Source organism: Anguilla anguilla, chromosome 6 (assembly GCF_013347855.1).
Source record: "Anguilla anguilla isolate fAngAng1 chromosome 6, fAngAng1.pri, whole genome shotgun sequence".
NCBI classification, from domain to species: Eukaryota; Metazoa; Chordata; class Actinopteri; order Anguilliformes; family Anguillidae; genus Anguilla; species Anguilla anguilla.
The window spans coordinates 13,638,267-13,653,281 of NC_049206.1; the positions used below are offsets into that span (position 1 = coordinate 13,638,267).

At 44.9% G+C, this 15,015-nt stretch overlaps 1 protein-coding gene across 2 annotated transcripts; it reads right to left on the bottom strand.

Annotated features, from left to right (window-relative positions):
• Positions 1-337: 337 nt before the first annotated feature.
• LOC118230461 (procollagen galactosyltransferase 2-like) lies at positions 338-14,968 on the bottom strand. 2 transcript variants are annotated; one of them, XM_035423509.1, is made up of 13 exons: positions 13,998-14,968; positions 8,546-8,656; positions 7,910-8,027; positions 7,399-7,533; positions 6,390-6,594; positions 5,883-6,002; positions 5,062-5,135; positions 4,160-4,266; positions 3,875-4,007; positions 2,306-2,433; positions 2,019-2,225; positions 1,250-1,591; positions 338-871 (listed from the first exon to the last, which is right to left on the bottom strand). In XM_035423509.1, the coding sequence occupies exons 1-12, from the start codon at positions 14,222-14,224 to the stop codon at positions 1,318-1,320; spliced, it is 1,839 nt and encodes a 612-aa protein (XP_035279400.1). In that variant the 5' UTR covers positions 14,225-14,968; the 3' UTR covers positions 338-871; positions 1,250-1,317. The 2 variants fall into 2 exon arrangements, with proteins under 2 accessions (XP_035279400.1, XP_035279401.1); XM_035423510.1 differs by having other exon boundaries at positions 13,980-14,064.
• Positions 14,969-15,015: the final 47 nt, after the last annotated feature.

The following is a 15,015-nucleotide window of genomic DNA, read 5'->3' on the forward strand; positions in this document are numbered from 1 at the left end:
CACACACTGATAGCTCTCTCAAACACACACAGTGAGACACTTATGTGTACTTGAGCACCTATTCCTTTCTGAGTGGCTATAAATGGATACACCTGAGGAGCAGATCTGTTTGTACAGTGATATCAGGGACATGCAGGCAAATACTGCCCTCCACAGGCAATCACAGTAACAACATCACTCAAAGTCAGCCAGCTCTGCTGAAGCTTTCAGTTGATGTGCCTGCTCTCATTCAGTCAGAAAGACTGACTGGTAATAACACTCAAACACAAATGTAAATACACTCGTGATTACACACCCACACACACACGATACGCACGAACACACACAAACACACCTCTTCAAGTTATCAGACAGAAATAAGATTCTTTTATTTGCTGTGCTGCACAGACCCATGTCTGCAATTGATGAACATTTACATCAGTCAAAATCACATAAATAAAACATAAGTTTCAGGTTTCTTTTCTCACTTTTCCTGATTCAGCCAGTGTCACAGTGGGAGGTCCAGCATCTCCCAATGGCTCCCAGTTGTGGGTAAGAATCCAATCAGCTCAGCCCTGGGCAACATGATATCAAAGAACCAATAGCAGGAGAAATAAATAAAACTCAGGGAGGAGCAGTCATCGCCCCCTATCTGTACCTCAGTGAAAGCACCTCTCTGCTCTTCACACCCAGCTTGTGTGCTGCAGATTTTAACACTGAGTTCACTGAAGAGCTAATGCCTGGATTCTTGCACATGTATGCATGTATAAAAGCCTGAGTCTGTACGAGCGTGTTTGTGTGTATGTGTGCGTGTGCGTGTCTGTTTATATGAGTGTTTGCATGTATGCCTCTGAGAGTATGTAAATGAGCACTACCCTGTGTCAAGGTATATTTACATTACATTACATTACAGGCATTTGGCAGACGCTCTTATCCAGAGCGACGTACAACAAAATGTATAACCATAACCAGGAACAAGTATGACGAAACCCCTAGAGAGAAGTACCGGTCCAAGTGCAGGGAACAACCGCATAGTTCAACTTGGACCCTGAAGGTTAAACTGATTAACACTAAACAACGAGAACGGCAACAACGCAGTCTATGGAAAAAATACAAGCAGTAGTTAAGACAGTTAATGCACCTAAGTCACCTACGAAACAGCTGCCTAGTTACAACCCTAAGCTTACAGTCATTTACAGGGGGGTAGGGAGGGATGGGGAGAGGTGCAGCCTGAAGAGGTGAGTCTTCAGTCGTCGTTTGAAATAGGCATCTGTGCATAAGCACTTGAACGCACGTATGCCCGTGTGTGTGTTAGTAAGAGTCTCTCCGTCCGTAGGGTCAAAGTTCATCTCGAGTGACGCGCGTGGCAGGAGGAGGCGTGTCCCCGGTGACGCTGTTCTGGGCCGTGGGGCGGATCTGGCCCTGTTTCTGGGTCTTGGGCGCGTGCTGGCGGTCCCAGTCCGTGCTCACGTCCTCGTTGTCCCAGATGGTGGACGTCTCCGTGTCGCTCACGTAGCCCGGCTCGCCCGTGTAGTGCGTGGGGAACAGGAGCAGGGGCTCGACCGAAAACGCCCGCAGGTCCCGCGGCTCAAAGTGCGTCATGTACTCCTCGCTGAGGGGGCCGGAGAAGAGTTTTAGATGCTGCCCCCCCTCCTCTACAACACAGTTCACACTGCGCAGAAGCAGGAGTCTATTCAGACTCAGTAAAGATGCCACCGGCAAGCATTTATCACATCCCCGGAACCTGACCCCTGAACCTGACCCCTGGCCCCTGAACCTGACATCCTGACATAAAGGAAGAAACAGTGAAAGCAATGGAGGAACAATCTACATAGACAGACACACACACACGCACACGCACAAGCGCGCGCACACACACACACACACACACACATGTCCACTTCTTTTAATGTGAAACCTGAGAGAAAAGAAAGGGAGGGACAGAAGCAGAGAGAGAATTAGAGAACATGCAGAATAACAGGCAGGTTAGGAGAGGGGGCCCCAGATTTATGATGTCCGTCTCTCTGTCGCACACTCACTTGGGGTGCTTGTTAAACATCACAGGCAGAAACTCGTCCACAGGCAGCATCTTGCCGAAGGGCTGGGCCTCCAGAAGCTTCTGGGCCCCCTGCAGGGACAGCATGTAACCCAGGGTCCAGTAGGAATAGTCCGGCACCACCAGATTACTGACACCCTCCACCGCCTGCTCCGGTTGCTTTACCTGCAGTCTCTTACGACCCACGTAGCTGAAACAGAACGGTGAGGGGTGGGTTAGGGGGGTCCCAAAATGTGCCTGTACATTGGCCAGTGCCCATGCGGTCCTTACATGAGGTCCCAGTCCAGCTCGGCCTGCTCCACGTTCTCCATGATGGTCTTCAGCCTGCTCTTAAATCTGGGCTCGAACCTCACATCATCCTCCAGCACCAGGGTCCTCCGCAGTCCCCGCTCCACCACCTGAGGGCGACATTCAACACAAGGTAATCCATGATATGATAACCCAATCTGGGCATGTGAAAGAGTACCTCGTTATCAGTGTTACATTGGGACCTCCATGTGGGGCCTGTGCTGTGCTGTTACGATACAACAGCAACATTTATTTCCATTTCCACTGCACCACTTACAGTTTCAGTCCAAGTAAATGCAATTTTATATGCAGCAATATGTTTGTGTCTTTACCTGAGTTGAGGTATCCAGATGTGTGTTGCTACGTCCCTCCTACCTCATCTGTGCGCTACTCTCTCTGTTTTAAAAGTAATTGGCTGACAAGGCTGAGTGGGTAGATAAGCCTTGATTGCCAGCCTTGATTGGTGGTTGTCAGCCTATTTAAGTTGTTTACTTGGGCTCACTCGTTCTGTCTCCTTCCAGACACCCTGACACTTTTGGTTGTATGTTTTTTTTTCTTTCTTTCTTTCCACCCTACAACATTCACACCCTACTTTACACTTAACCACACACTACAAACACTACTGACTTACCACTCTACAAGTTTGGAATCATGTTTCTGTAGTAATTTTTGATAAAATGTAATTTTCCTTTGCAATCTGTCTCTGGCATGACCTGCCTTTTGTCACTCTCTTGTGCCAGTTTTGAGCGTACACCTACAGTCAGCTCCATAACCTTTGGGACAAAGACATAGGTTTTATTGATTTGGCTCCATACTCCACTAATTAAAATTTGTAATCAAACAATTCACATATGGTTAAAGTGTATATTCTCAGCTTTTACAATGTTTGGGACAAATGGTTTCCTAGGTGTTTGTGATGAGTCCGGTATGTTCAATCGCTTCCTTATTGCAGGTGTAAAAGAGCTTCCAGTATCCAGTCTTGATTCTAGGCTTTTGTTTGCCTTTGGAGCCTGTTATTGACATTTGTCAATATGAGGACCAGTGTTGTGCCAATGAAAGTCAAGGAAGTCATTATTATCATAATCAAGAAAACCCCCAAAACACCTATCCGACAAATCAGAAACGCTCTTCAGGAGGCAGGTGTGGATGTGTCAGGGACTACTTTCTGCAGAAGACTTCATGAACCAAAATTCACTTATATCAGAATGTCAAAAGGAACTGCCTAAGATCCAAAGTGCCCCCCCCCCTCACCATCTATGAAACATGGTGGGGGTGCTATGGTTTGGGCATGTATGACTCCCACAGGTACTATTCCACTTGTCTTCAGTGATGATGTAACTGCCGATAGCAGCAGCAGAATGTATTCTGATGTGTACAGAAGCCTTATAATCTGCTCCAGTTCAACCAAATGCCTCCAAGCTGTTTGGGCGGCACTTTATCCTACAGCAAGACAATGATACCAAACATTATGCTAAAGCAGCAAAGGAGTTTTTCGAAGCCAAAAACTATGAACACCTGTGTCAAGAGGTCTGCCTGTGTTCAGGTGTGTACCTGTGTCCAGATGTAATGATGGCTGAGGAAGCAGCCTATCTCCCCACGAGTCAACACTCGGCCAGAGTACGGGTCCTCGTATCCAGGCAACATCTCTATGCCGAGCGCCTGCAGCTGAGAAGTGTTCAGGGCCCTGGGAGGGGGACAAAGGAAGAAAGAAGGGAAGGAAGTGAACAATAGAACAGAGGTTTAGAAGGGGAGGATTAAGGCCAGAACGGTAAAGGTCAGGTAAGGAGCGCAGGCTGTCGTGAGCTCGTGAGCAGGGTGCGTGTTGGCGAGTCGTACTTGCCGTCCACGGCCTCGGTCAGTGTGGCCTCGATGCCCAAAACCTCCAGGGAGTGTAGCATCCGCTGCCTGCGGTCCACCCTGCGCTTCAGGTTAATCAGGAAGATCTGAGAGGAGGAGAGAGAGAAAGGAGGACGTCAGAAAGAATGTCACCCTAAACCAAAAGAAATCAGATTGATTCAACTGATTCAACATTTCTATGGTTCATCTGAACCATGGAGTGGAGAGATTATAAATTTTTTTATATTCTTATTGGAATATCACAGGGGTCCTTAAATTTAGCTCTGGGGCCCTCCTGTATATGGTGGTTTATATTACAACAAATGCTTTTTTCCACCATTTGCTCCCAAATTTGGAATGCCCAAATGTATACAGCACTCATGCGGCAATTTCTGCGGTCGATGTGGGAGAGAAGCACACACTCTTCTCCAATGCATGTAATCCTGCTGCAGCTAAGCCCAGCTTGCACAGACAAGAGGCATAGAAAGACAGTTCCTGGGTGGTTTTAGCAACCAGACACATGCCACCCAATCAACCAGCTGGTGCAGCTAAAAAACAGTTAGAGCTCGACCACCTGGATGATGCTCTACCACTAATTATGTGTGCTGCCAGCCACAGTGGGCAATAGCACAGTCAGAATTGGATATCAGATCATGGAGCCCATCCATGCACTAGAACAGTGCCTTTGGATGAGTCCACAAGAAGCCCTTGCACCAAATATCTTGATAAATTAAGGTTGGTAAATAGACACTAAAAGTTCTTTATTAAGAACAGCTAACAGCTTGTAGCAATTCAGGGGGTTCCATCTATGGTTGGAAGGAAAACCACTTACACAAAGGGGCCTCAGCACCAAGTATGAAAATTCTTGGCATACAGCAAGACAGAACAAACTGAACTATTACCTGGTCAAATCCCATCTTGTCCTGAGGTTTTGGAGGAATGTGCAGGTACTGTGAGGGCTCCAATGGATCTTCAACTAGAAAGAAATGTCAGGATCACCTATAGCACAGGACTATGGAGAAAGCTCCTAAGCCCATATGCTCATTCTGAAATGTTTCTTTTTTTTTAAATTCTGAAAAGATCTTTAAAGCTACAAGCACTTGTAACAAGGTTTCAGGTTGGAATCCAAAGGCTATGGAAGGATATTTACAGGAAATCCTGAAGCTATGGAAGTCTCACATAACAGATTAATTTCATTATCCAAATTATGTGCGTTCACAAAGTCAGTTGGTTCTCCTGGTCCAGGTAGATGGAACAGCGAGAAAGAGGGAGAGAGTTCAGAGTGAAAGAGCAAGCCAATCACAGGGTGGTGAGACTTCTGTCAGGTCTGTGAGAGAGACAGAGAGCACTGATGCACAGCACAGAGAGTAGATTGTACTGAAGGAGGCGATGAGGATGAAGAGACAAAGAGAAGCAAGGCGAGCAAGGGTGTGAAAGAAAGGAAGGGGGGGACCTAAAAAGAGGACAAAGATGTGAAAGAGTGAAGGGGTACTCATAAACCTACAGTAAATCTAAAGGACTGCCTGAGATGGAGAATGAGCGGCATCTAAAACAGTCAAAGGAAGTGCGTTGGATTGTTCCTGTGAGTAGGGACCATTCACAGTATAGATAAATGGGCAATGGGACGCTGCTATTTTCAATGGGCGAGATGTGAGGCCAGTCGTATCACTTCCTGGTCGGCCTCTCATGCAGTGAATATTGGGAATAGGGATGGAGTACTTACTCATAGCCTCTGTAATGGTGTGAGCACAGCTCTCGACTTCCTCCTCCATGCTCTGATGAGCCTTCAGGGGCATTGGAAGGTACCCATAATGTTCTCGGTTGCACACATACATCTGCACGTCTGCAAAGAGGCACAAAATGAATCACGTACATTTGCGCTGTCCGTATTCCCCCTATCTACTTCCATGCACAGATCATTAACCATATGTAGCAGAAAACTGAAAATAGTATTCTGAGCATGACAATATGGTGCCAGTTTCACTAAGATGCCCTATCTCCATCGTCCACCTCCTTTAATGTAGAGTCACTGTGTATGAACTCACAACATCATGGTCTTCATGATGCCAATCACATCATGCCAATCACATGCCAATCATGTCAGAGAGACGAGGGGTACTGAAAATGGAGGTTCCTGGGCTTTCCCATTGATCATATCCAAGGAAAATATGAATTTTAAACACAACAAAGAGTTGAGCCGGCCATGGCAATGACCTCTCCTTTCCCTGACCTGCCTGACGGGCAGAGAAGGCGAAGATCATGATGTCATCGAACGTCCAACTGTAGTCGGGATGGGGGGGGTAGAAGGCCAGGGAGCGGCTCGCATGGCGCCGCAGGTCCAACAGGAAGGAGGAGTGCACCATGGGAACTGGGAAACAGCCTGAACGTTTCCACTGCCGGATGGGTACGTAGTCTGGGGTGCGTTTGTAATAACCCTGAAAGAGAGAATGGGAGAGAGAGGGAGGGAGAGAAAGATAAAGAAAGCGAGGGATGATGGGGTTAAAAAAGTGGAAGATGGTGATTCATATTCTTTGTTACAGAGAGAGAATAGAAGGAAAGAAATGGTGGCAGAAAAAGAGTGTGCCTAAAGGTACCATCACTTTATTGCATGTCTCCGTAAATGGGTAAACATTAAAAGTACAAATTTCACAAACATTGATCCTGTTTGAATGAAACATATCATGCCAAAAGTAAGATTATTCTTTTTGTTTGATGTTTTTAATGGCCACTGACCTTCTATGAATGCTAGTATTGGACAATTAGCATCTGATCATTGTAATTTTGTGGACCTGTGAGTACACTGACCCCTATTATGGGTATACTAATGCTAGGTACAATTTAGTCAGGAAGATGGCGAGCATTGTTGGGCTGAATGGCCCGTTCTTCATTATGTTATGTATAAAATCTGTGCATTGAGTCAGATCATACTGTCCATTAAATTGTATCATATTCCATGCATCATTACAAATGCCTGATATCAGTTAAACCAAAGATTTTGAATACTTGGGATGGACAGTGATGTGAGGTACTGTTCCAGATGGGTGAAGGTGGCCATTTCTGTCCAAGTTAGATAGACAGGCAGTACAGAACATGTGCAGATAAGCTTGGCAGCTGCATTAACCTGATGCATGATGATGCAGCTGTTAAACACATCTGTCTGTGTGTAAGCCTGCCCAGCTTGGACTGTGTTTAAGGATCTCTAGTTACGCTGAAGGCCTTAGGTTCCAAACCCACTGTACCTGAGGGGTCATGCCACACCAAAAGTTTGAGTACAGGGTTCGAGACTCCAGCATGGGGGCCACCAGCGTCAGGTTCTCAGCCATCATCAGCGTCAGGACGCGGGGGTTCGTCAGAAGGTTGTCACTGTCTACGAACTGGGGGATGAAGAACAAGTCACAAACACTCATAGACAGATACACACTGACCCAAGATGGCAAACCCAGTCTACACAGAACTGAGAAAGGATCACAGTCACTTGCTTCAATATGGACATTCAGCATCCAAATGGAAATATTTTCCTATTATTTATTTTACCCTTTAAGGCGTAAGATCGCAAATATATGATTAGAATGATCTTAACTGAACATTCTAAGGCTGATGTAAGAATCACTAATGGTAATTAAAAATTATTTTTTTGAAAATAAAAACATTCCCAAAACTTAATCTTCAAAGGGTTCATAGATAAATACGTCACAATGGAAATTTCTCATAATAAGAAACCAGGAAGTGGATTGGTGTGTCTCTGCTCACCAGGATGTAGTCAGCCCAGTGCTCCCTGGCTGCTCTCAGGGCTCTCTGCCTCAGTCTCATCACATGGGTGAAGCGCGAGTTTGACCAGTGCTTCGGCCCCCTTTCATCTGCATAAGACCTGGGGGAGAGAGACCAGGAGGGGTGAGCTGGAGGGGGGCATCACCAAGCACCACATTCAACACGTGACCTCGGCTGGTATATGGCAGACAGTGTTGCATGTATCTGAAGGAAAGTTTGGGGATCATAAAATGAGTTTCTATTAACTGCTAATGCTCATTGTACATATGGAGCCACGAGGCCGTTTATTACTGATAACTGATCCTTTACCAAAAAACCAGTTTCAGGGTCTATGCAGATTTTAAACGTATCATAATTGGCAGGTGAACTGCAGACAGTTTTGGAGAACAACCCCAGGGGATTGCAGTTTTGAGAATAACCCCAGGTTGGGAAGGTAGTCTTGGATAATAGAACCAGGGGAAGGTAGTTCTGGAGAATAGGCCTAGGGGAGGGTAGTTCTGGAGAATAGGCCCAGGGGAGGGTAGTTCTGGAGAATAGCCCCAGGGGAGGGTAGTTCCGGAGAATAGCCCCAGGGGAGGGTAGTTCCGGAGAATAGCCCCAGGGGAAGGGCAGACTCACTGTGGCTCCTCCATGGGTCTCCACTCCACATGGTGGTACTGGCCCTGCACCCGCTTCAGCCACTCATGCAGCATGGCCGTGCTGTTGTCACTGCTATGGTCCGCCGCTGCCCTGCAGCGATACAGCACATAGCCATAGCATGGAGCACTTATACAGCACATAGTACACTGCACATATACACACACAGAACACTGCATGTATACAGCACATAGCATGTATACAGTACATTTATGCACACAGCACATAGCATGTATACAGTACATTTATGCACACAGCACACTGCATTTATACAGCTGATATATGCGCATAGCATGCTGCACTTATACAGCACATATATGCACCACACACTGCATTTATACAGCTGATATATGCGCATACCATGTTGCACTTATACAGCACATAAATACACACAGCACACTGCATTTATATAGCACACACAAGTATATAACACTGCATTTACGCACATTTATACAAGAACACTGCATATACACACAGCACACTGCATTGACACAGTACTGTGTTAACATTGCATTAATGCAACGCACATTGGCAGCACTCTGCATTAAAACAGTACAAAAATCATAGCATTTTCTTTAACATACCATACAATCCTGAACAGCCCTGAAATTAAGAATCCTAAGTGAACAACATTGAGTCCAGGCCCCTGAAAAACCACAGGGGTGTAACTGAAATAAAGTGGTGTGTTTTCAATCTACAACAATAGCTCCAAATTCTTAAAAAAACTACAGATCTGCGGGGAAAGGGGCCTGCATTTTTGCACAATGCAGTAATCGAACATGCTGTTTATCTTAGCCAGGCATAGACATCGTGTCCACCAAAGATTGGCATTGGCACATCGGGGCCCCCCGCCAGCACAACCACACATTGGGCCAGTGCACCTGAACTCAGGCTCAGAACCTGGCAGGCCACAGGGCAAATTCTGGGGTTAAAAATCACTGTTTATGCGAGTATGTGTGTATGCATGTAAAAATGAGCGAGTGTGCTGTCCGTGATAACTAGTGTCTGTCTTTATCACAGGGTAGAGACTGAACCACAGCTGAGCAACATACAGCTAATGAAGGGTTATGTGCACTACTGTTTTACAAGTTTCCTTACAATGAAATACCATATGGAGGACTGTGCTTAAACATGAGATGTTTCCCTGGGACATGAAGTGTGAATAGATGAGAACCTATAGACACACAGTGTGAGTCAGTGTATGAATGATAGGCAGAGAATGTCTGTGTGTGTGTGCGTATATGTGTTTGTATGTGTGTGTGTATGCTTGCATAAATACATTAAAAAATATAGTTTCTGTGTGAGGGCATTCAACTTGCCTACAGAGTCAGTTTCTGTCTCAAATTCTAAGTATCTCGTATTCTGGACCCTGCTGTTCTCAATGTCTCCAGGCCACACAATTTCCACTCGGTTTCGCCAGAGTGATCAAGATCAGCTGGCTCGCCCTGACCACGTCTCTTCAGTGGATCTGTTCTGACCCACACTCCAGAAGTCCCCAGATAACTTAGCACAGTTAACCTACATTTACTGCTGTAGTGATTTTGCATATACACTCCCTGATATACTTATGTTATTTTGCACTGCAAGCTGCTCTTTTTGGGGTCTGCTACATGAATATAATGTCATATAATGCATAATGAGTGTGGGTGCATAATAATAGTACTGTGTTGTCAGTGTACAGTGTGTGTGTGTGTGCGTGCGTGCGTGTGTGTCAGAAAGAGCGAGGCAGTTAGGCCCTAACAGGTCATAATTAGGGCCTGCTGTGAGAATGCTGGACACACTCTCTCTGTCTGTGTCTTAAGCTCTGTTTCCCTCCTCCTCTCTTTGAAGTTTACAGTACCTCCCTGGACGGTTGTTTTTATGCCTCGAGCGATCCCCTTTCAAATTATCACAACATGTGGATGCCACATGTTAGGAAACGGAACCTGCTGAAGCATATTTGCCCACCTCTCTTTCTCTCTGCTCTCCGAGCCTTCTCTTCCTCCTTATTTGTCCATGTCCATTGCCTCAGTGTGTTTGTGTGTGTGTGTGTGTGTGTGCATGCATACATGCACACGTGTGTGTGTACATATGGACACTATTGGTCAGGCTGCATTAGAGGAAAATAGCGAGAGATTCTCATACAAAAGCTGGGGGTCATTATCACCTTTGGGGAACAAAGCTCCAATAAAGGAATATGGTAGTTAGGAGCCCACAGTAACAGACCCACACAGGGGAGCCACTGTTGAAGACAATTAGCATGATGAATCACCTTCCAACAGCCAGCTGCGTCTACTTAGCTGCTGTTACCAACGTCCCACATCAACGTCACACTGTCCAATGTGCCCAGCAACATAACAGTAACGGCAGTGCTCTACAACTATGCCAGCATCTAGATACACACATTCAGTGGCATTTAACCCCTTATGTTTTAATGCTACAGTAGTGTTAATATTCCTGGTGCAAAACATTTAACAGGACCTGCATCATGAATTAAGCCTTGGATAGACAGTATAGCAACACAATTAGCAGGAGCAATGTTTTCTGAATATGAAGAAAAAACTGAATAAAACAGAATAAAAGCCATCTAACTGGTCTAGTTGTTTTAAAAATCAATTTTTCTCATGGGTTTGATGGCCATTTTTCACCACAGGGGCCTGGCAAGCCTGTTTGCCAACTCCTCTGATGTAGTGGCCCACAGCCTGGGTAACACTGGAACACTGGGGGCTCCTGGCCAAAACAGGAATGTTTTACTACAACAGTACGGACCCCCAAAGACCAACAGTGTGCCAGGACTCTGATTCTAATTTTTTAAAAACATACTCCTCTCTCTCTCTCTCTCTCTCTCTCTCTCTCTCTCCCTCTCTCTCTCCCTCTCTCTACAACACACACAATACACCACCTTCATCATAATCATTTAAAGGCATATCAATCCAGGCATTTCGTCAAACCCATGCAATAACAAAAATCCAAAACAAATGGCAGACAGAGTGGAAGAAGTAGTATTGCATCAATAAGGCACAAGATTCAGAAGGCTGTTGTGCTCTGCAACCTCAAAACATGTGTGACTCATTAGCATATTTCAATGATCAATGAAAGTACATTAAACAAAAACAACAAAAGAGTCAACACAGATATGGAGCAATACATAATCAAGTAAGAATACAACCAGTAAAACTTAATTATCAGAAGGATAAATGAAAAATGCCTTGTATTTAGAGGTAGGACAGAGAACAGTGGGACAGAGAACACCTCACTAAGTAGTGTTCAGAGCAGGGTAAAATAACTCCTGACTCACTGACTGATTTTGAACTTCGCTGACCCCTTGGAGCATGTTTCAATGTGACCATGAATAAGAGTACAGGCTACCTGTGTGAAAGGTAATGCCAGGAACTGGTTTGTATTGATACACCTGTAGCCTCACACAGCTAGTATGAATGTCATAAAAATCTGGGAAGGTAGAGCTAAAACTCAATTGCCTACATCACTAAAGAAAAGCTGCTGAGAATTCTGGGGTACCTCCCTCCACTCATAGCTCTTGCTTCACCAGCAGTATGGAAGACCACCTTCTAACATGGCACTGCATTAATACACAACCCAATACAAATTCCAGAAATACATTACAATACAATTCCCAGAAAACACCTAAAAGCTGCATTATAACCAGGCATAGAATACCAGCCCAGATAATGAGGGTAGAGCTTGAGGATTTAAAGTATCTTATTGGGCTTGAAAAAGACTTCAAAGAATCCATAGTTGCTGCAGAGGAAGCCATTCAAGTGGCCAGACACAGATGTGCACAGCTTTCAATAAAACCTTTTACGATGAAATTCATCACATTTTTGGCAGGCGTACATCTGCACATACTGTTGTCACTTATGCACTGTTAAGTAAAACAGAAAATCTATTATGTGGTTGTCAGATGAGGGGCTGGGTCTCAGTGCAGTTATGCATCCCGTGGTCTGGTGTCCCATTCTGGCCATACAAGTGATACCTGTGGCCTGAAACCCAGCACAAAATTGCCTGTAGAATTACCCATCGCACATGAGTGAGGCCTCTGACCAATCAGTTATCAGTAGGCTGTAATTTGTAAAACAAAAATAATACATTGATTAGAATGCTGAATATGCACTTGTTTGGCATAGTTGAACACAATAATGTCAACAAACAGTGGTACTTGTGCTCTTTGTTCTTGTGTTGGTCTGTAGACTTTCTTCACTGAGCCTGCATTTCACTGTTGAAATACCATGCCAGTGGACTGCACCAAAATCACCTGCCTAATTACTTTAATACCCCAAGGGCAATAGGAGGGGTACAACGAGTACGGAATTTTGGGTGGCAAATGTGCACTGTGTGCCCCAGGGCAGATTTCAGAAGCACCATCTGCACTCAATTTTTATATCCTCTCATCTTACAGTATCTGTCAAATGTGGCCAATTTCTCTCTCGTTTTTGCATTCTTTCACAGTGCACTGCGAGTCTTTTCACTCTTCTCTATTTGCTGTTCCCTCTCCAGGTTATCTGTGAAGGGGTGAAGAACTCAGGAGAGGGAGGAAGAGACAGGGAGTGAGATGGAAGAATGATAGCATGTGTGTGCTGGTTCCAAGTTATGGATTGTAGCTCAATGGACAATTATGTCGGCCTCCATTTTGTCTGCATTGTTCTCTGTCTCCATGGGAATGAAAGTCCAGAAAGAGGCAGGGGATGAGGAAGGTCAGTCTGTGTGGTTTCCATTGACCTGTCTTCACTGCATATGTATTATTATATCTTGATTCACTATTATGGATTGCATGCCTGCAACTCACCCCACCACCACAACATGTAGAATTGTACCAACTGAACCAACAACTGCATCAAAAGTTGGCCAAAAATATACTGCTGGTCTTGGTCAATGTTCAGCGAAAATAGAGCAGGCTAGAGCACAGCTAAGGTGGGTTAGCAGAAAAGCAGGTATCCAGTTCTCTGAGTCAAGGTGTTTTGCAGGCAGTTGATGAGTCATTGCAGATTACTATCTACCACTGCATACCTAAAACATAGTTATGTTAGGTCTCGTATTTTCACTTTAAAAGCAGATGTTCATTTAAGTATAACTTGATGCCTCCCACCTGCTCAGTCACCTCAGCTCAGTGTCTTCTGATTATGATATTCACAGTGAACATTGCGCAGAGTCGCGATCAGCCTGACAACGCTTTATTCATTCCACCTGGACATCGCTTAACTGTCTTTAATATCCATCTGATGCAATGAATGGTCAGCAAACACGCGCAGGGGAGCGTGCTGTAATAGGTCTCGCGGCTCGCCATCGGCACTTAAGTTTTCATAACAGCTAAACAGTAACGGAACTACATGCAGTTTTCAAGCAACAGCACTCTAAGCAATTTGAACGTCTGGATACAATTCACAAATAAAGGTCAGTGAGGTTAATGAAAGTGGTTTACCCTATTCATGTCTCTCACCAGATAGCAATCCGATCCTTAGGGTAGTCCAGTCGGTCTATGCAGCCCAGGTAATACGGTAGACTGTGCGCTGCGTTGCGGGCCAGGATGGTGATCAATACTTTTGGCTTCAGCATGGGGGACTCCTGGCGGACAGGTTCCTGCACGAGAGTAACCAGGTCTGCATGACCGTTTGAAAACAGAACCGCGAGCAACACGCAAAACAGCCACCCTTTCGCAAACGGCATCTTTTCCCAAACACGGTCACACAGACATGAGCTCCTGCCCTACTGAGTGAGCGCGCGAGTGGTGTGCGGAGCGATGTACAGCCAGAAGGGAGGGGGATATGGAGAAGGGGTGGACAAGATACGTATGTGTGGTTTATTTCCTTGATAGATCCCTACCTGCTTCATTAATTAGCCCGTTCAGGCTTTAGGCCTACCGCCGTGTGCTAACGTATATTTTGTAGGCTATTTCCATTTGTCAGTTAAGACCAATACCCTATATGTTGTTATTTATTTGTGTCCTTTACTGAATCGTATAGCACCAAATCACTCAACACGAACCCCCAGCGACAGGGACAAGTCAACTAAATTCGGCAAATTTGTTTGGAAAGCGGATGCGTCTGCCCTCCTGTCAAGAGAAACGTGTGATATTGTCTGTCCTACGCCCATTTACAGCAATGTCACCTACTTCGATCGTCTGGTTCTATAGTGGCCTATATAGAATTGCTGATTCATTCCAATTCAATTTTTAAATGAATGACAGGATACAGAATTGTCATTTGAATCTGAAGTTCAGTTGAAATCCATTGCCATAAAAAGGTATCACTTGCGACGATATTTACTTTGGTAAATGACATAGGCCTACTGTTAGATATATAAATTTAACGATGAAAAAATATTTTTAAGAAACAGTATTTTGGTATTACTAAAGTAAATGTGTGTGTGCAAATTGAAAATTAATTTTCAATTTGTTAAACGTTTAAGAAATGCTTCTCCCAGAAAGCAGTAACGACTACTTGATGAATAAAGTTGAA

Coding starts and splice junctions, on each gene's coding strand:
- LOC118230461 (XM_035423509.1), bottom strand. CDS start 14,224: ATGCCGTTTGCGAAAGGGTGGCTGTTTTGCGTGTTGCTCGCGGTTCTG. Junction 7,534..7,909: donor ACTGGGCTGACTACATCCTG/GTGAGCAGAGAC, acceptor TTCATCCCCCAG/TTCGTAGACAGTGACAACCT. Junction 4,008..4,159: donor ACCGAGGCCGTGGACGGCAA/GTACGACTCGCC, acceptor TCCCCCTCCCAG/GGCCCTGAACACTTCTCAGC.